This window comes from Protobothrops mucrosquamatus, unplaced genomic scaffold (genome assembly GCF_001527695.2).
Source record: "Protobothrops mucrosquamatus isolate PMUCROS unplaced genomic scaffold, P.Mucros_1.0 scaffold1, whole genome shotgun sequence".
NCBI lineage: Eukaryota > Metazoa > Chordata > Lepidosauria > Squamata > Viperidae > Protobothrops > Protobothrops mucrosquamatus.
Window position 1 is genome coordinate 2,938,699 of NW_015386388.1, and position 20,017 is coordinate 2,958,715.

Here is a 20,017-nt window from a genome sequence, read left to right on the forward strand (position 1 = left end):
TCCAGCAAGCGGGACTGGCCTAGGGGATTTTATAGGGGTTTTAATTACTTTTAAATTTGACATTCTTAAATATTTCATTTTAATCAAATTTTAAACTAGGTGTAATATGTTAGCTTTTTATCATTTGTCAGCCGCCCTGAGTCCGAAAGGAGAAGGGCGGGATATAAATACAATTAATAAATAAATAAATAAATAAATACTACTATTATTATTATTATTATTATTATTATTATTATTATTATTATTATTATTATTATTATTATTATTATTATTATTATTATTATTATTATTATTATTATTATTATCATCTTGTCCCTGTAGGGTGTGTGGATTCCAGATGGAGAGAATGTGAAGATCCCAGTAGCTATCAAAGTCTTGAGGGAAAACACTTCACCTAAAGCCAACAAGGAGATTTTGGATGTAAGAAAACTATGTTGATCTCCCAGGAGGGTGTGTTCCTCCCAGAAAAGTGCAGTGTACCTTCCCATCTCTACGTAATTTATTGCATGGCTCCTGTTGTTCGTGCTTGTTGGTCTCTCAGTAATGTCAGGCGCAAGAAACCGGAAGCAAGCATTGCAAATTTATTCCTTGCCACCTATACACAAAAATCTGATCTACTAATGGTCAAGGCAAATTGGCGCCAGATAAGAGTCAATGGATTTCAAAGAACCGAGGTCCTCTTTCGGGGGCATAGTGACTCCAGATGATGATGTGTTTGATTCCGCCCGTGGGCTCAGCCTGTCCTCTCCTAGAGATAGTTCTCTTCCTACACAGGATCCCTCACTTCCATCCCTCTCTATTCCAACAGGAGGCTTATGTTATGGCAGGTGTAGGCAGCCCTTATGTCTCTCGGCTGTTGGGAATCTGCCTCACCTCCACAGTGCAGCTTGTGACTCAGCTCATGCCCTATGGCTGCCTTCTGGATTATGTACGGGAGAATAAGGACCGCATTGGATCCCAGGACCTCCTCAACTGGTGTGTGCAGATAGCTAAGGTAAGTGAAACTTTAGGATAGGGAAATGGTTATATGGCTTTGACCCTTTTAGTTCAAGGGGAAGCACTACTCAGTCTTTCTAGGTCTTGAAGTCATCTTTCCATATATAATCATTCTGTCAAATTAGGTCTCTGCTTTTCCATTTTTCATCTGCTCTGACTAAAAGCAAGAAATGCTCCTGATCTTACATCAGTGCAACCTATTTACAAACCATCAGCTGGACAGGTCTGAAGAGAATTTTAAGAAGGGCAAATTGCACTGAATGGTTTATTATAGAAAAAAGGTTCTTGAGTTTATTAATATGCTGCTGGGAATGGAAATACCTGGTATCTATATTTTACTCTTTTGTACTTGGAAAAGATATTTGCCCAAATTTCTCTTATGAAGAAAGCCAGGATAGAAGTACATTTAAAGGAATTGCTCAATTTTAATTTCAGCATTCTTTTCCTATGCATCTCTCTTACAGTCTCTCTTACTTATCCTTATGAATATATACAATATCCCTCTTTCTATTCTTACTAGAACATTTTTCCACAGCCTTCTTACTGCAGAATCTCTCTTTCTCAAGGACTAGAAATTGTAAAAACTCAATTTTTCCTCTTTTGGATCTCCAGTCAGAGGATGACAATAGGAAAATATAGAAAACTATGCCCAGTATATTGGGCATCTATTCTCAAGAGTTATAGTTATATTAAAGTCAAAATATATTAAAGAGAATAATTGTCTAGTTCAGTAGATAATTAATTTCATATATTGAAACATTCGCTTGAAAGGAACAAATCATTGACATTCCAAAGCATCCTGAGAAACCCCCAACTCTTTTTACTTTACTTTTGCTTACAAATTAAATTTCAGCAACTTTCTGATAACATAAAAGAAATTTTAATAATAACATCAATTATATTGTTATAATTAATGTTGGTGGAAATGCATTCTCTTAAGGAGATCCATCAATATTTCTCCTTGCCTAAGAAAACAAATAGTATTTGCTTCTCTTTCAGGGCATGAGCTACCTGGAGGATGTCCGTTTGGTTCACCGGGACCTGGCTGCCAGGAATGTCCTGGTGAAGAGCCCAAATCATGTGAAGATTACAGATTTTGGGTTGGCCCGATTATTGGACATTGATGAAACAGAATATCATGCTGATGGAGGGAAGGTGGGGCATGGGAATATTCCTTAATTAATATATTTACATATACAGTACATAATAGTAGGTGCACTTAGCTCCCTCCTAACACATTGCTGTGACCTGCCTCCTTCAACTTGCTAGCCACTAGATATTTTCAATTAGAATTCCCATATTTAGTTAGACTTGTATGGTCTGGAGCAGCATTGCTGGCTGGGGAGTTCTAGGAATTGAACCTGCACACCTTAAAGTTGCCAAGTGTGAGAGTCACTGGCCTAGAGATTATGAAAGTGTATTCCAGCAATGGAGTATATGGAATACACTTTCATAATCTCAAATACATTATCAGGAGAAATGCCAGATTCAAGATGTATTAGATGGACAGATAAAATTCTCTTGCTGTAACCCAAACAATAATACTTGATTGATAATATTTAATTTTTGTGACTTAAGAGCACAATCTCTTCTGAACGAAGGCTAGTTAGTACTTTGACAATAATTTTTGTCTTGTCATGTGGTAAAACACTCACACCCATACATAGAACAAGAATGACAACTTCTATAAATTTCAGATTATATTTCAGTTAATATTCAAGAAATCTTTGTGAATAATATACTCAGTCACTCTTCTACTTCCCATTGATGTCATCCTTTCTACTCGTCTGCCTCTTTCTAGTGTATGAACTGATTCTTTTGTTTCTTAAATTAAGACTTTGAAAGCGTATTATCCCAGTTTTCCTCACTTTCTCTTTCTGTGCAAAGCAACTTAGCAAACTTAAATTATAAATGTACTAAAATCAAGCTAGTTTAAAAATGGAAGGGCAGCAGGATAGAATTGCACACATGGTATATATAGAGCAGTTCTGTGTACAGAGACCATAAGTATTGAAGCTGTTCAAGGAGTGGAGCTAATATTCAGAATGAATTTTCTAAATTCCTTGTATGCTTTTTTAAGTAGGGATGACCAATCTGACCTTTGTGGGTTGCATCTTCCTACTTCATCAAAGAGTCCACTGCTGAAATTCAGTGAGAAAAATAGCAGTACCATTATCTTTTTCCAAAATCAAAGAAGAGGTTTAGCAGGAGGCTCTGGGAAGCATACAGCTGCCATTCCAAATCTTTTTAAAACACCAAATATCAAAATGAAATAGAGCTGAAAAAATTATTCGTGACATTTTTCAAAGCTTGGAAGCAGGATTGATAAACTGTGTTTAGACTTTTTCATTAAGCATTGCATACAAGGAATCAGTACATATGATGGAATATTTCTCCAAGCAAAATTTTCTGGCTATTCTATCATGTCCTTTTCCCACCTACTTCAGTCTGAAAGAGGACATCTTCAGGTGCCAAATAATACTTTGCTATCTTTGTATTGAAAATTAATCTTTTTAATTAACCATAACCATTTCTAAGCATCATCTGAAAACTTTCAAATAACAGTATTACGTGAAACTAACCAGCAGAGACATGACTTGTGGTCATCCGTACACTATTGGTTTCTTTGTCCAGGTACCTATCAAGTGGATGGCCTTAGAGTCCATCTTGCGTAGACGATTTACTCACCAAAGTGATGTGTGGAGCTATGGTATGTGTAGTCTTTTCTCCTTCCAATTAACTAATGTGAAAACTTTACTGTTGCTTCATGGAAATCTTCCTTTCTGTCTCTCTTCTGCTTTCATCAGGTGTTACTGTTTGGGAACTGATGACTTTTGGTGCAAAGCCTTATGATGGTATACCAGCCCGGGAGATTCCTGATCTTCTGGAAAAAGGAGAAAGATTGCCCCAGCCTCCTATTTGCACCATTGATGTCTATATGATTATGGTTAAATGTAAGAAATTAGGGATAGTTAATCATTTTCACAGAAGATGATAAGATATGGGCTACTAACCTCAGATTGGGGCTTATATCTCCAATATATCTGAGGAGCATCAGATTGAGCAAGTTTGTGGTCAAAAATGCAATAAAACGTAAAGCACTTGGTTGGTTGGTTGGTTGCTGTACTTTGTCTAGCTTTAGCCTCTAGCTATCCCATAAAAGAAAGCAGGAAGAGAATGAGAACAAGTTGAACTGTATGTATCAAACAGAGGTTGAAATAGATGACTTCATAGATCACTTCCAATTCTATGATTCTAAGATATGGCAGTATTTTGACTATCTTTTCAAACAACATAATTGAATTTGAAGTTTTGGCTAGTGAGGTAGCTTTCTTCTTTTTAGAAAGATGCCTACATTCAGAGATTTCTATCTTTCCTGTAAGAAACAAAGGTATGAACTGCCTGGCACAGAATTACATACATACATACATACATACATACATACATACATACATACATACAACATGAGGTGCATAGTATTTAGGTTTACAATATGAAAAATATTGCAGGAGATTAAAGCAATAGGTGGGTTCTAAAGTAAATAAATATTTTGAATTTCCAGAAGTCATATTTCCGGTGTTTTCTTCCCTGTTCATGTTAGGTAGCTAATCTTTGCAAGGGTCATTTTTTTTGTTCACTATTCTTCTCCTTCCCATTATCAGAGAAACTAATTCTTTTTGTCATAAGGAGAACTTAATTTGGATGGATACATGTATTCTCTTTTTGTTCTGTAGGCTGGATGATTGATTCAGAATGCCGACCTAAGTTCCGAGAATTGGTCACTGAGTTCACCCGCATGGCCAGAGATCCTCAGAGGTTTGTGGTTATTCAGGTGAGGAAGATATTTTACTTTCAAGAGGATTGCACTGCCTCCCAACTCTTAACATAACAGTAGGGATGGTGGGGAGAAAGGGGAAGAAAAACTAAAAGAGCTTCGTATTGCACCAGATTAAGTCAAGCTAGAATAGCATATCAACTAGATATACCCAGAGTTGTTCTATCGTGTCAAAACAGGGATAGCTTTATCTTTTTGATAACTAACCCTAATATAGACTTTTAAAACAGATGTCCATATTAATTTATTGCTAGAAAAAATAGATACCGCTTCTAGTGACAATGATTGGAAATATCTGTAATTACTACAGCTGCTGCTGTATTCATACGAAGTCTTCTGAACATATGCAGGCCATCTTTATAGCCTGCTTTTTAATCTAGACCTCAGTGGTCTAAATTTCTCTCTGTGCTTTGGACTTTGGGAAATATTTTATGCCAAGGAAAATTAATAAATAATGACTAAGTATTCATATAGTGTCCATCTGTACTTCAGTGGTATGATCACATGCTTGAATCTTCTGGATTCACTAGTTTTCCAAGCAACAATATGTGTCTGTTCTTAATGTTGTAGCCTTCAGAACAAATGGGCTATGCATGGTAGCCTTAGGTCCCACTTTTCTTTAAGTGACTTGCTGAGAGCGGTATTTTATAAAGTATATAAAACCAAGATAAAAGGAGAATGTTCAGGATAAAAAGATTGATTTTGCTTTGCTTGGCATTGTAATGTAATTAATTACATATAATGAATAAAAATACTTTCTGCATACTTTATAATTTATTTTTCCCACCATAAGCAATAATTGGGGACATTCTAGGAACCAAATCCAAAGCTTTCAGGGGCTACTGTGACTTAGAGTTCTAGATTTTTATCTCAGGTTTATATTCTGGGGTTGCATTTTATAGTATATTTTAATACTTAGAAATAGTAATCTTTTGCTGCATTGCTTTCTATTTGTGCTTCTCTGCTGCCAAAATGGTGTTTATTTTGAATCTTGGATTTTGATCCTCCAGGGTGTTATATGACTAGTCCATAATTTCAGAGAAGCAAGATAATTTTGGGAGCTCCAAGCATTTGCTGTTTGTTTTTCTTGATAGAATGATGAAAAGATGGGTCTTGCCAGCCCCATAGACAGCACTTTCTATCGCACTTTGCTGGAGGAGGAAGACATGCAAGACTTGGTGGATGCAGAAGAATACCTTGTCCCCCATCAGGGCTTTTTCAGTGGTGAAACATCAGCTGACTATCGATCTAGGATTTCCTCCACAAGAGTAAGAATATGATTTAGTTTATACCAGGGCTTTTCAACCTTTTCACCCATTGTACCACTTTTAGGATATGGCAATATCTGAGTACCACGAGTCGCCTAGCAAGGTGTCAAAAACTTGATGACCAAAAAAAAAGGGGGGGGGAGTGATAAACTACACGAAGTCCTCGACTTACAATAGTTCGCTTAGTGACTGTTTGAAGTTACAATGGCACTGAAAAAAGTGCCCCCCAAGCCACAGCCGAGCAAGACACCTGCCCGCTTGGCGGTGCTCTTCCTCCTGTCCGAGGTTTTCATTGTTGTGAGCATTTCTGTTGAGGATTGGCAGCGGGGGTGGGGTGGGGGGGTGTTTGGTTTTTATTCCCCCCGTCTGCTGGGTGGTTGCAGCAGGTTTGGGTCACTTCACATGACCCTGGGACACTGAGACCGTCATAAATATGAATCAGTGGCCAAGCATCTGAATGTAAATCACAAGACCGCTCAGGCTTGTGTGGTGCTGCCACCGGTTCAGCTCATTCCCCTCCCCCGCTACCACTTTTCTAGGATGGTCGCGTACCACCTGCCAGGTGCCAATGTACCAAAGGTGGTACCCGTACCACTGGTTGAAAAGCCCTGGTTTATACTATCCAAAACAGACAAAACCAGTTTGTATCTTGATTTATGCTATATTTTTCCTACAGAGTAGAAATGGGGAACATTTTTTCAGTTTAAGGACTGCTTTAATTTAGGCAAGCAAAATTTTAAAACTCTTCCTTGAATGGTTCAGTAAAAAAGAGTTCTAGTTTCCAGCTACAAGCAACTCAAACTCTGAGTGGAGGATCAGACTAGATCAATGTTTTCAGATTTGGCCATTTTAAGATGTGTGGACTTCAGTTCCCAAAAACTAGGGGATTCAGAGGGCTAGGTTCATATATCTTAAAGTTGCCAAGTGTGAAAAACTTGCCTAGATAATCTCTTCCAATGGAACCATAGACAGGAGCCACCTGTCTGCATAATGGAAAAGATTGGCACTTGCTTTCTAAGCATGGATGGGATGGAGAAAAAGGAACCTGCCAATCAAAGACCAGTATCAAGGGCCAGCAGTTGAAGTCTGCAGTAAAGAATGTTGCTTTGAGGCAAGAGCAGAAAAATAAAATCAGGGGGGAAAAAGGAAAAACATCTTTCCAGAAATTGTTAGACTAGGACGTGGTGAGGAGAAAGAGGTAGAGGTAATAAAAGCACAAACATCAAACCTACAGACAGAAAGTAGAAGGTGGCTTGATCCTCAACAGTTCATCTGAAGATATCTGAGAAAAAAATATGCCCATAGGTCTAAAAAGGCTGGAGATCTACTTGTAAAAACTATGTCTATGAACTGAAAAACAAAGCAATAATAAACAACAAGGTATGTGCAAGAGAGTATGTCTGTGTTTGTGTGTATATATGTATGTTTGTGTTTGTGTCTGTGCGCACGAGCATGTGTGCATGTGTGTATATACAAATTACCAAATTTCCTATAAAATGCCGATCTAGAGCCTCACAGCTTGCACTTGTAGTATCCATTTTTTAGATCTTGTGAACTGTTTTCTTCTAGAATGCTACAGAGACTCAAATGGATGCAGGAGAAACTGAGGAGTCTCCTCAGTACCCATACTTGGGGCCATCTCTTTCTGAAGAGTCAGAAAGTATCGCCTCTGATTTGCGTGAGGAGGACTACACAGCAAGCAAAGCAGTGCAGAATTCAGCACCCTTGCAGGCACCCGATTCTTCTCTTCAGCGCTACAGTGAAGATCCCACGAGTGCATCAGTGAATGAAAAGGAGAATCCTGATAACAAGAGCTACACTACCCCATTAACTTTGGCTGTTATACCAGGTATGTGCTATTCTCTTTATTGGAAGACTGTATAGCACAGTGATGGCGAACCTTTTAAAGACCGAGTGCCCAAACTGCAACCCAAAACCCACTTATGCATCGTCGGGTGCTGGGTGGGTGTGGCCCATTGGGTGGGCGTGGCTATGGTGGTAACAGCAGACTGGGTGGGACTAAAAATCAATCAATCAATTCCAACTTTGCAAGATCTTTTTTTTTCCCGTGAGAAGTTGAAATTGACTGATTGAACCTTTTTTTTTTTTTTTGTACATGGCAGAGGAGGCCTAAAGCGAAAAGATTTTATAAAACCCAGCTGAAGGTCTAGGACTGGGGCGACGGCGCGTGCCCACAGAGAGGACTCTGAGTGCCGCCTCTGGCACCCGTGCCATAGGTTCGCCACCACTGGTATAGCAGTTTGATTTTGAAGGCAGAACGGTGCTGGGGATATTTATGTAGTTTGCAAGTCCTTAAAGCTAATACATCTTTTTTCAGGAATAAACAGCTTCCCTTTGCAGCACGATCTTAGGAAAATATGCTTAATTTAAGCAACCACAGATAGGTGTATCCACATACTGCACAGCCCTTCTCTGTATAATGGCATATTGAGTATTTCAGATGTTTTGTAGTGGATCTGGCTGCTCTCAAAGTATGTTTCTAACAATTATTAAATCTGGATGAAAAAAATTAGCCATTAATGCAGTTAGTGTTTGTTAATAAGCAGTGCTTTTTTTCTAAAAAAAAAAAAAAAAAAGGTGCCGGAACTCACACATGTCATACAACCAGCCTTGCCTACCCTACAAGGTTCCATCCAAAAAAGGTGCCGGAACTCCGTTCTGGGCGTTCTATGAGAAAAAAAACCCTGTTAGTAAGTATGCAAGCTACCACAACCTGGATTTTAGTATTCTTAATTCTTTTCTTTTCTTTTTCCTGTAGAGTATGTAAATCAGCCAGAAAACAACCTTCCACCCAACAAAAACCTACGACTACAAGGATCTACACTAGAAAAGCAAAAAAGGCACATGGGAAAAAATGGGCTTACCAAGGAACCAAAGAATGCATTCTATATGAGTTTCACCAGTGCAGTGGAAAATCCAGAGTACCTGACACCATGCAGTGTCCCTGCATCTAGCCCTTTACCACAAGCTTTTGACAACCTTTATTACTGGAACCAAGAAAATCCTAAGTGCAATCCAGCAGAATTCTTTGCCACTTCCATTGTTCCTCCTGCAGCGACCAATGGCTTTCCTCCAACCCCAACAGCAGAGAATCTGGAGTACTTAGGGTTGTCAGAACCAGTCACTTGCTCCAAGGACTTTGCATAAAAACTATTCCTCATGACCAGTCAAATTGATTTTTACAATCAAGGCACCTCAGGATACAAACCCAGTGAATTAACCAGGCATGATGAACACGATTAAAGCCTGAATGGTCCTTTTGAGGCCCAATGGGTTGTTTCTCTCACCTCTCCTAGCTCTTGAGGAAAGGAGGTGGTGGGCACATTTGGATCTACCGCAATAGAATAGCATGGCTTTTTTTTATTCCCTCTTATTTAATACTAGCAGTAGCAAGATTTTCCCTCTGCTACTACCCTAAGATGTACTGCTGAAAGTTTTGGGATCCATGTATGAATTTTTGTTTGGATAGAGGTTTGGTTAGTATAGTACTGGTAATCAAATATACTAGTTGGCTCAGAATTCTGCAACACTTAAGTATATTTCCATCACCCCAAGAATCAGATGACAGACTCTGGTTTTAAATAAAAAGAGGTTTAAAATCCTGCAAACTTGAAGTCTGCCCATTTCTGGGCTCTAAAGCACTAGATCTGTGACATTCCTCTGATTCAAGCAGCTCCGCTGCCATTTGGGTACTTCAGCAGAATGGAGTGCTCTTTTATTTCTCACCACACCTGTAGTCCCTACTTTTAATGCCTTGGTCTTCAAGATAAGAGGTCCAGACTACTAAAAGGGCCTGAAAAACTAAAAGTTGAAATTATAATACATTAAGAAGAGCGAAAACATTCATACCAGAGTTTGGACTGACAGGAAGAGTGGAAAATAAGGGCAAAATATGCTTTATGGAAATTGTATTATTACTTAAACAGATACTCTTCAACCTTAGGATGGGAATAATATGCTGTTATAGCAAAGTAGAACAAAATAATTTATATTTTTTTTTGACAAAGTATCTTAGAAGAACAAGAAAACAGTTTTGCTTAGTGACAAATTAGTTTTGCGGTGGTCTTTGAAATTACAGGAAGTTTCTAGAAGAGGCAGTTGAGGAACCAAAACAAATTTATTTAGTTTAGTTTAGTGATGCTAATTCAAAAAGGGGATATATTTGGATTGGAAAGTAGTTGATATATATGATCTTTGACATGCCATTTCTTAGTTTTTACCAAGAGAGTACTGACAAAAAGCATCTAACATATTGCTTCAGTAAGAGACAATAATAGAAGTAAGTTTCTTCATAGGCACAATATGCCTCCTTTAACAGTATTTTTGGAATATTTATTGTTTAAGAAAGTGAAAGCTGTACACATGCCTCCAGTATATAAGAGGGCAGACTGGTAGTGGGTGCGAAATGTAGATTTCTAAGAAACTTGTTTTTAAGAAAAGGTCCAGCATTGATGGAGGCAAATGTAAGCTTGAAGTGCATAGATATGTCTTCTAAAATCACAGGAGCCAGAGAGATAACTGAATATGATTGCCAGAAATTGTGGATGAAGTTTTGATATTCTGCATAGTCTCTTACTTTCTCTCAAGCAGTCAAGGCTAGAGCAAAAAAATGTGCAAAACAGATTACAGAAATACTCAGTGTAATTTATGAAGCAACATAAAGGAACTTTTCATTAAGCACAGATTAAAGGGTGCTTAATTTTTACTCTCTGAAATAATTAATCAGTGTACGTTTATGCCAGCAGTGGTCCTCTTAAGGTTGATTTGTTACCTTCCAGATTGTACTTCCTCTGTTCTAATTGAAGTCTTTCTTCAATGAATTAACTCTTAACTATTAGTATTATGTCTAAAATGCTGTATATAAAAATAATTGGTATGTCTCTTAAGTGAACTTAGTGACATCTAAGTGAATCCCTAGACCATATTTCTGGGGTGTGTTGGAATGAAAGAATAACATGCCTGAAAAACACTAGATTGGGGAAGATTGGTGTAAGTCACTGTCTCTCATTCCATGTGTCATGATTGTAGGTCTATTATATATTGCTAAAATTCATTTGTTTGTTTGCAACCTTCACTTAGACAAAACAGTGTTTCACAAAGCAGCAATTCATTGAATTAATGTGCTTCAATGTACCTAACTTACAAAATGCATCCCAAATCTGGGACCCATGACTTCCCGTGGGATCGACATTTGGCAATTTTATGCCCATTTCAATGCTGCCATGCCACCATACTGTTGGAGTTAGTTGTGCTCACTTGGTTTTAATTTGCAATTTTCCCTGCCAGCTTCCTACAAGGAAAGACAGTGGAGAAATTGACACGGTCAGGAGTTAATCCCACTCCACTGCTTTTTTATCCAGTAGTGGTCATTCTCTTTCTCTATTTAGTAAGGAAATATCTCTGAAACAGTGACTCAATAGGTCACGGATTGTCTAGGTCTTTCTCTAAAATCATTCTGAATAAGTACTGTGATTATAAGTAATTCCATTTCTTTCTCACTGAATCAAATTTGAAAAGGAAGTGGAGTAATGAAATGGAGATGCTAACATTAGTGCATTACTTTCTAATGTCTTTATAGGAAATAGAACAAGAGATGTTAAAACTTTATAAGGTCTTTCCAGCGCTGATAAAAAAGTAACCACTTTCAACATGTACAAGTCTTTCAACAAGAACAAGTCTGAGGATCTGGAGAAATGCCTTTTTGTTTTGATATTTGAATATCTAAAATGGCTGTGTGTGTCAGGAATTCTGAAAGTTGCAGATGGCAGTAAGTTTGGTGAAGATCCTTGAAGAGCAAAGGGAGGTAGTGTAATTGGTACAGCTTGTTCCTTGTATATACAGAATGTCTTGGAACTGTAAATACCATTTACAAAATTTATAGAAAACAATAAGAAACAAATCAATACAATAGAATGTGTATGTAGTTGTTCTAAGGAATTATTTGTTTACTATTTCCAAAGTTCATTCTATTTGCATATTCTCCTGCTTTCCATTGAAACCTGTGTTTTCCAGCTGGTGCTACTTTAGATCAGTGAAAGGAATCAGCTGTCAGTGGTTTTTTTTAAAAAAGAAAAATGTGTTATAAGTATTTGTATATCTGAGAAATGTATAATATAGTTTTCATTTTCTATAATATCTGTGTTGAAGCTTTTTTATTCTTGTCCCTTAAACTGACATTTCTGTAGCTGCTCAATCCCGCATATAGGGTCCAAATAATTTCTAGAGAAAGTCTGCCAATTTGGCAGAATTTAGATGTTTTTGAAAGCAGAAAGATGGGAGGATGATTCCTTTTGCCCACATCACTGAGGTTTCTATGTTTTAAGAATTACATAAAACAACTTCCTCAACCTCAATATATAAATTTATACAAAAATATATAATATACAAAGTTGCCATTTTAAGATGAAAAGAGCAAAACAATTGAGTCTGAACTAATGTAACATAATATTATTGAATTAATAACTACATCTTAGAAATACAGCAGCTAACCTAGTTGTTTTCCCCTACTATTCTGGTGACTTTGGGCCAGACGCATTCTCTCAGCCCAACCCACTTCACAAGGTTATTGTGCAAAAATAGAAGGAATATTAGATATGTTTGTTACCTTGTGTTGTTCAAAAAGATCCTACACCCTTTCCCCAGGAAGAGAAATTGTAAAGTGTAATAGATTTCTAAAAAAGAAAGAAAAGGGGGGAAATGGCCAATAAATGATGAAAGGAGAGTGACATTGAAGAACAGTAAAAAGGAGACTTTGTATCTTTTAAGAAAAAAGGAGTTATGGGGTAGTTGACCTCTCTTCATTTAACCTCGCTTAACTGGTTCTATTCATTGACCATTTTAGTAATTAAAAATCATTCTAATTCTGTAATGATCACTTGGGGCCAGATCTCAATACTATATATGCATGTAAGTGTTCCTGTAAACATTGTTTTAGACCTGTTTCTCCCCCCCCCCCCCCACTTCATGCATGTACAGTACAAGATGGAAGCTGGACTTTTGAACATGTGGAAAATACTTTTTTTTTAAGGGTGAGATTGTTAGCACAAGGATCTCTTCTCTTCTTTGGTCAGTTGTAGCACCTAGCCACTTTCTTTGAAACAACTGACTTCTTCTCTCTATCTCTTGCATAGTATCATAGTGAATACTGGGCTGATCCAGTGAATTTTTTTGCAACCAATGAATAGAAGCAAATACAGATAATCTTGTGATTTAAGTTTCATGCTCAAAACAAACCCCTGCAATTGAGACTGTCTACTTTTAACAGAGAGAAAAAAGAAAATCAAAGTGTTTTAATGTTCACATTTTCTGCATTCTAAATTTCAAAAATTTAAACGCAGCTGAGAATCCTGCCTCATGTCATGCCTTGCAAACAGCAATCTTATTTCTTTCAAACTATTTCCCAAATGTAAAAAGCTTCCCTAATTAATTGATTAGCAGCACCACACAGACAACATATTGTAAGCTTTTTAGCATTTTCTCCTTTATTATAAATTGCGGTAAATAGAGGCTCATCAACAATTTCAACATATAAATTAAAAGACTCTGGAAGCGGGAAGATTATTGGTGTCTTTCATCCTCTGGCCCCAGCAAAGGGTGCCAATAAGCAGCAGCATTTTCTTAGTTTTTAGAATTACTCACTGATAGGTCCAAGATGAAAACTGGATTATCAGAATCAAGTCTTGAGACAAAATAGAGGCATCATAGTACAGTGAAAATGACAGTTAAGTAAAAACTAAAGGAAATTATATTGCTCATTCCTACAAAATAAGCTGTGCAACATGCAGTTACTGGGTTGATAACTTATGTCCTAATTTTAATGTTTGCCATGTGTACTGATGAGAATACCCAGTACAATAAGCTCATGTCATGAAATCTGTACTACTAACATGACAGATGTAGATCAGCAATTTAATCAACAGAAAGTACTGTCGATTGCAAGTAAACACTTCAAATTGGACAGGTACATACTCTGATCCAATGAAACTCTTAAAGTCTCACTGATTGCAATGAGAGAGTTAGGCTTGTAGCTTACTGTTGAAATAACTGAAGTACAAAATTACTTATTGGGGGAGTGAAAAGTTTGAAAAGTTTAGTTTTAAAAAGACAATTGAGCTGTAAATATGTCACCCATAAAATAATTTTTAAGCGTCCTACTATGAATTACTTTTGATTTCATACTTATTCTCAGAAAAAGTAAAATTGGTTCAGTACATAAGCATGTAAGAACTACTTTATTTGTCAACAAATCATGTCTAGTTTGGGGATATCTTAGAAGGATGATCATTTGCAAAAGTTCAGAGTAGTGTAAAAAAGAAATGAGAATCTAAGCATTCCCCTCTCCATGTAGCAACACTGTCCTGGTTATCTCAAGAGAATGTTACATAAAATTAGGGAAACACTTAAACCTAAGATAAATCTGTTTCAGGCAGTGGAATAGGGCAGCAAAAGCATTGTTGTGATCATTCATGTAGTGTGATATGCAAGATGTTTTTCATTTTGAAGCACTCCTTTAGCAACACTGATCCCCAAAATATTGCTTGAAATATGTGGTCCTTGAAAACTTTCACTGTGGCATCAATTGTACCTATGCAGGACTATTGGGAAGACTTCTTATCAAGCTTTACTCTGGCCCAGCAGACCTCATAGTGAAAGGAGCAGGAGAATGGCCAGAAGTTGAGGTTTTAAAGGCAGAGAAGCTAAAAGATCTTAGATAGTTTAAAAAAATATGAATTTCACTCCTGCTCATTCAAATAGGGTTAAAAATAATACAACAGGAAAAATCCATGCATCTCAAAAATAGAAAAAAGATTTACAAGATAAATTCTCCTCAAGAAAAAAAAATACTTTATTGAATAAGCCCTGTTAACTCAACCTCTCTAATATGGCTTAAGTTCTAGCTTATTTTATTTGTTTGTAAACAAATCAAATTAATGTCTGTCTTGATCTGGCATTTATCTAGTGATGGAATGAATACCAGAAGCAAACGTTGGAAGCAAAAATTGGAAGCAAAAGTGATAAGGATTCAGGGAGGGTAGGCAAGTGGAGAACATGGAGCAAATGGAAAAAAATACACTAAAGAATGACACAAGGTGGCCGGCTCTTGGTGATTTTCTCAAGTGGCTCTCCATTGCTAGCCCTCCGAATGGCTTCAATGAGCTAGAGGAACAAAAAGGAGAAAACAAACTATTTTTTTTTCATTTATAGTAGACTGTCAGAATACCGTCTGAAGTTATAGTAAACTGTCAGAATACCGTCTGAAGTTATTGGGTAAAAAAATTCTCTTTTCAAGAAATGTCAGGACTATATCAAAGTGTTTTACAATATGAGGTAGTAAAATCAAGGATGGGAAAATAAATCTCTTGTACATAATTTCTTTCCCCACGAACCTTGAAAATGAAGGATTTTTAACTTTCATATTGTGTGAACACATTTTCACTTCTACAAGGGACTTTCCTCTTCATCCTCCCTGACATGCCCCCTCCCCATCTATTCTACTGTATTGCCATCTCTCTGGAACAGGTTTGAAGGAAAATGGATAATTTTTTTCTATCACGTGCACAACAGCCATCCATAAGGTAGGCTAACTAGATCTACCTACAATAGTATGTTTTATGAGGAAGTGAGCAATACTATTAGAATAGTGGTCTCACTTTATTTGGGTGAGAACATGAATTAAGAGTACAATTTTTTAACAATACTATTTTATTCCTGGCATGTCCGCACAGTATTTTTTTCAAATAATGTCAAGGATGACTAAAGCAAATATCAGCACCATTTTCAGCATGTTTAACTAAAACTAGTCAAATCCTGTAATATGTTGTTGAGCTCATCTTTGAAACCTTATATGAGAACAATCTGACCATTACCTTAGATATTTAAGCTCTTTTCCAAAACAACTGATTTGAGGAATAGCAGGGAAAAATAAGAACTCACGTCTTTCTCATAAGGGAATCCTCCATTCTCAAGTTTGGAAAAGATCAATTGTCCATTTATTTCTATTTCAAAGGCACCTTAAAAAAACAGATGTTGCATTATAAGCAGGTCCATTCAGATTACATTCACCCAGAATCAATAACCTGTTTGTGTCACCTTTCTCAAAAATCAACCTATGAAGTGACAGCAAGATTTCACAAAGCATGGAAGTAGCTATGTGCACATGCCTACTCAGATGCGGACAATCCATGTGAAAGTCCACACATTAGAAGACAACTTTTCTCCTTGTGGCATTATAAATTTTTATTGTTGAGTAAAGCTCAACATTTCAAAAGATCTGAAGTTCTTTAATCATTCATCAGGTATTTCTTAATAATATTAGCAGTGACAGGAACAGCAAAAAATTATTTGAACAACAGGCTGGCCACTGCCACTAATTATTCAAACAAGTGCTAAATATGAGGGAGATCTCCAGATACAAGTGAAATTGAATAACATCTTGCCAAAATTTTAAATGACTTAATTACATTCAAAAATATTTCTTCCATCTCTCTTAATTATCTATAATAAACAGAGGATCAGAAGTACACCACGACTCTGGAATAGATAAGCTTGAGTAGAAAAGTCCTCCTCAAAACAAATTTTGAAGGCTATTGTCAAATGACAAATTTAATAAAAGTGCAACCTATTGTTTCCAGTAAAAAAATCTCAGTGATGCTAAAACAAATTAAATATTACCATGGCATTAGCATGCTTGAGAAGATTTTTTCCCCACCAATGAACATTTTTAATGTCAATGGCCACATATCCTTGAAAGATCATTTGGTGTCAACAGAAATATGCTAATGGATGGGTGACCAAAGCTGTCAGGGATCTCCCAGTTTCTTTTTCTCACTCCTTTCAGAAATTGGATTTTTTCTGAATCCCTAATCACTACGGCAAATATTCATGTATAAGCCCACCCATAGATAAGCAGACCCTCAAAGTTCTAAGCAAATTACCATGAAAAATGTACCACCCATAAACCACTGCTTAAAATCTTATGTCTTAATTTTCATATGCTTAATCACAGGAGGCACGTATATACAGATAGTCCTTGACTTATAACCACAACTGAGCCCAGAATTTATGTTGCTAAGTGAAAAAATTGTTATGTGAGTTTTGCCTCATTTTACGATTTTTCTTACATTTGTTAAGTGAATCACTGCAGTAATTAAATTAGGGTTAAGTGAATATGGCTTTCCCATTGACTTTGTTTGTCAGAAGGTCGCAAAAGATGATCACATGACCCCACGACACTACAACCGTCATAAATATGAACCAGTTGCCAAGCATCTAAATGAAAATCACATGACCACGGGGATGCTGCAACGATCATAAATGTGAAAAATTGTCATAAGTAACTTTTTTCAGTGACAATGTAACTTCGAACAATCACTAAATGAACTGTTGTAAGTTGAGGACCAACTTTATGGGATATAGGGGTACTTTTAAAAAACTGAGGGAAAATTATCATATATACATACGGATAAGCCCATCTGCAGATAAGCTGAGCCCAATTTGGGGGGTATATTTTAGTATCTAAAATTCTCAGCTTACCCATGAGTATATACAGTATGTAGAAAAGATTTTAATAGGTGACCTAGCAAACAGGGACAAAAAACCCCAATCTTTCTTTCCCTACTAGTATCATCTCTCTTCCTCTTCTCATTTTAATTTAAATGAGTATGAACTTTGTTCTCCTAAGTTCCTAGGGATGATCATAGACTAGTTCCATAATTCCAAGGAGTACAACTAGCCCATAGACTGGTGTTTCCCTAATGTACATGTTTATAATGCACATGTTTATAATTAATTTCATAGACATAGTGTGTTCATTCCATCAAATGAGATATTGCTAATTGCTCCTGCTTATTAGCATATATGCTAACTTGTACCTGTGCCCCCAAGACGGGATTCGATCTCCACATCAGGGTATTCTTCTTTTACAGCATTTGCCAGTTCCAGGTAGGCAGATTCAAAGCCACAGGGCTTGCTGAGAAGAGAAATTTAGTGTTGGTGTTAAAGTTAAGTTGAAGACAGGGTAACCTAAGAAGGCAGTAAAGTGAATGTTGGGTGGAGGCAATAAAATATTTAATTTTTATATATGAACTACCTATCATTTTGAAAACAGCACTAAACGTTGTTCACATGAAACTGAAGTATTCGCAAAGATTATGTGTACTGTTTGTGTATCTTTCTTTGGAATGAGGGGCTGCATTCCAATATTTTGCAAATATTACAAAAAGAAAAAAAACACCCAACATTACTACCTAAAATATAGGCACTCATACTATTATTCTGCTTTCTAGACAAGTTTCTGTCATTAAATTCTGAACCATGCCGGACAAACTACTTCCAGTTTTTAGGCTTCTGAGCTTGATAAAATATAGACAGGCTAAATAAACCTTGCACACACATTCTCCCAACACCAAGGAGCCAAACTCAATCCCTCTATTATTTGCTCTTAAAGAGAGATTTGGTTTGTGAGAAGAGCCCAGGAAGAGATGCTATTCTGTTCCTACGAATCTGTAAAATACATGCCAAGGATGGTATACCATGAAGTTTATGGCATACTAAAGCATACTGACTGGGGAATTCTGGGAGTTGAAGTTCACGCGTCTGAAAGTTGCTGAAGTTGGGAAAGGCTGCTATAAAGCAACAGTATTGGTCCAAGAATAAACTTAGAAAATTAAGATACATACATCTGGGAAAGAAAACGCGACTGTCTACATCCCAGCCCTAAAGGGACAATTAAAGCGAAATCAAGAAGAATGGAGAAAAATAGCAACTGGCGGTCACGGGCTCCATGGATGGGCGGGATTACCCTCTGCCGAGGCGTGGCCTTCCCTCCCCCCGCACAGGCGCCTCCCTCCAGCTCTTTCGCTCACCAGTATTCCACGACGATATGAATCTTTCTTCCAGTAACGGGCGGGACCTCCGTAGTCGGCTCCCCGGACCCATCGCTCATCATACCAACTGCTAGCGAGTCCACGGAACCTACCCAGAACCTTTCCGTTTCGGTCGGGCCAAAGTTTCAAAAATCAAGGCTGACTTCCTGTGGTTGCTACCTCATCACAAGCAACTTCCGGTTTCGGCCCATGGCGGCAGCCGAGAATTATGTGGGCTTTCAGCGGCCTTACTGGGTCACGTGAAGCGGGCCGCTAACCAGATTCCACTATTTCTGCCTCATTGCCGAGGGTTTGAGCTCCCCCTGCTGATCGTTAGCATAATCGTTATGCAGATCCTTTATTCCCTTTAGTCAGCTGTAGCCTCTCTCCGGTTTTCCAAGTCGCTACTATGGAAACGCCGCAAGGGAGCAGTTCCGTTCTGATAGTAAAAAAAATGACAATAAAGGTTATCTTTCTATCTATGAGTGTTGATTGCTGGTGAGGAGGTGTTTTGGTATTTTTGTTTCCTTATTTTAACAGAGCACATCCATGAACATCAAGGAGCAGTCAGAAGACATAATGAAAACTCCTTAATTTCAAAACATAAGGACAGACTGAACTGTTGAAAGAAAAATCTTCATCAGGGGTCCAATCCAAGCCGGGAATAAACAACATGGAAAGAAGGCTGTAGTTTATTGAACAGGAGAGCCAAACAGAAAGATGGCTTTGGAAAAACTGACCACATGTAGCAGGAAGTGGTGGGCTTTTATATCTTATTGAGCTTTTGTTTGGAGTTGTTCCTGTGGCATGAACTTTGACCTGAGCCTGAGTGTGCATTTCTGATATTTTGATGGTGGTGGGTTAATCCTTTTATGTCCCAAAGGTCATGTCCTGCTTCCCTGGGGCTGTGGCTAATGACTTGGATTTTTGGTGTGAGGGATTGTTGATTCTAGGGATCTTTCTTTCTAATCCCAGCTTTCTGGCTCCAGACTTTCTGACAAGATGATCACATCTGCATTTCTGCAGACTGGTTT

General features: G+C 37.5%; 2 protein-coding genes across 2 annotated transcripts in view; one reads left to right on the top strand and one right to left on the bottom strand.

Annotated features, from left to right (window-relative positions):
* ERBB2 (erb-b2 receptor tyrosine kinase 2) overlaps window positions 1-12,253 on the top strand; it is a 41,710-nt gene extending 29,457 nt beyond the window's left edge. The window contains exons 18-26 of the mRNA XM_015832260.2: window positions 322-420; window positions 809-994; window positions 1,996-2,151; window positions 3,631-3,706; window positions 3,804-3,950; window positions 4,731-4,828; window positions 5,926-6,099; window positions 7,669-7,948; window positions 8,879-12,253. Coding sequence (XP_015687746.1) covers window positions 322-420; window positions 809-994; window positions 1,996-2,151; window positions 3,631-3,706; window positions 3,804-3,950; window positions 4,731-4,828; window positions 5,926-6,099; window positions 7,669-7,948; window positions 8,879-9,267 — 1,605 coding nt within the window. The 3' untranslated portion in view covers window positions 9,268-12,253. The remainder of the gene's footprint in view (window positions 1-321; window positions 421-808; window positions 995-1,995; window positions 2,152-3,630; window positions 3,707-3,803; window positions 3,951-4,730; window positions 4,829-5,925; window positions 6,100-7,668; window positions 7,949-8,878) is intronic.
* Window positions 12,254-13,578: 1,325 nt separating this feature from the next.
* MIEN1 (migration and invasion enhancer 1) lies at window positions 13,579-19,169 on the bottom strand. Its single transcript, XM_015832262.1, has 4 exons — window positions 18,984-19,169; window positions 17,991-18,088; window positions 16,054-16,130; window positions 13,579-15,276 (listed from the first exon to the last, which is right to left on the bottom strand). Exons 1-4 carry the CDS (start codon window positions 19,064-19,066, stop codon window positions 15,193-15,195), a joined length of 342 nt encoding a protein of 113 aa, XP_015687748.1. The 5' UTR covers window positions 19,067-19,169; the 3' UTR covers window positions 13,579-15,192.
* Between the last annotated feature and the right edge of the window lie 848 nt (window positions 19,170-20,017).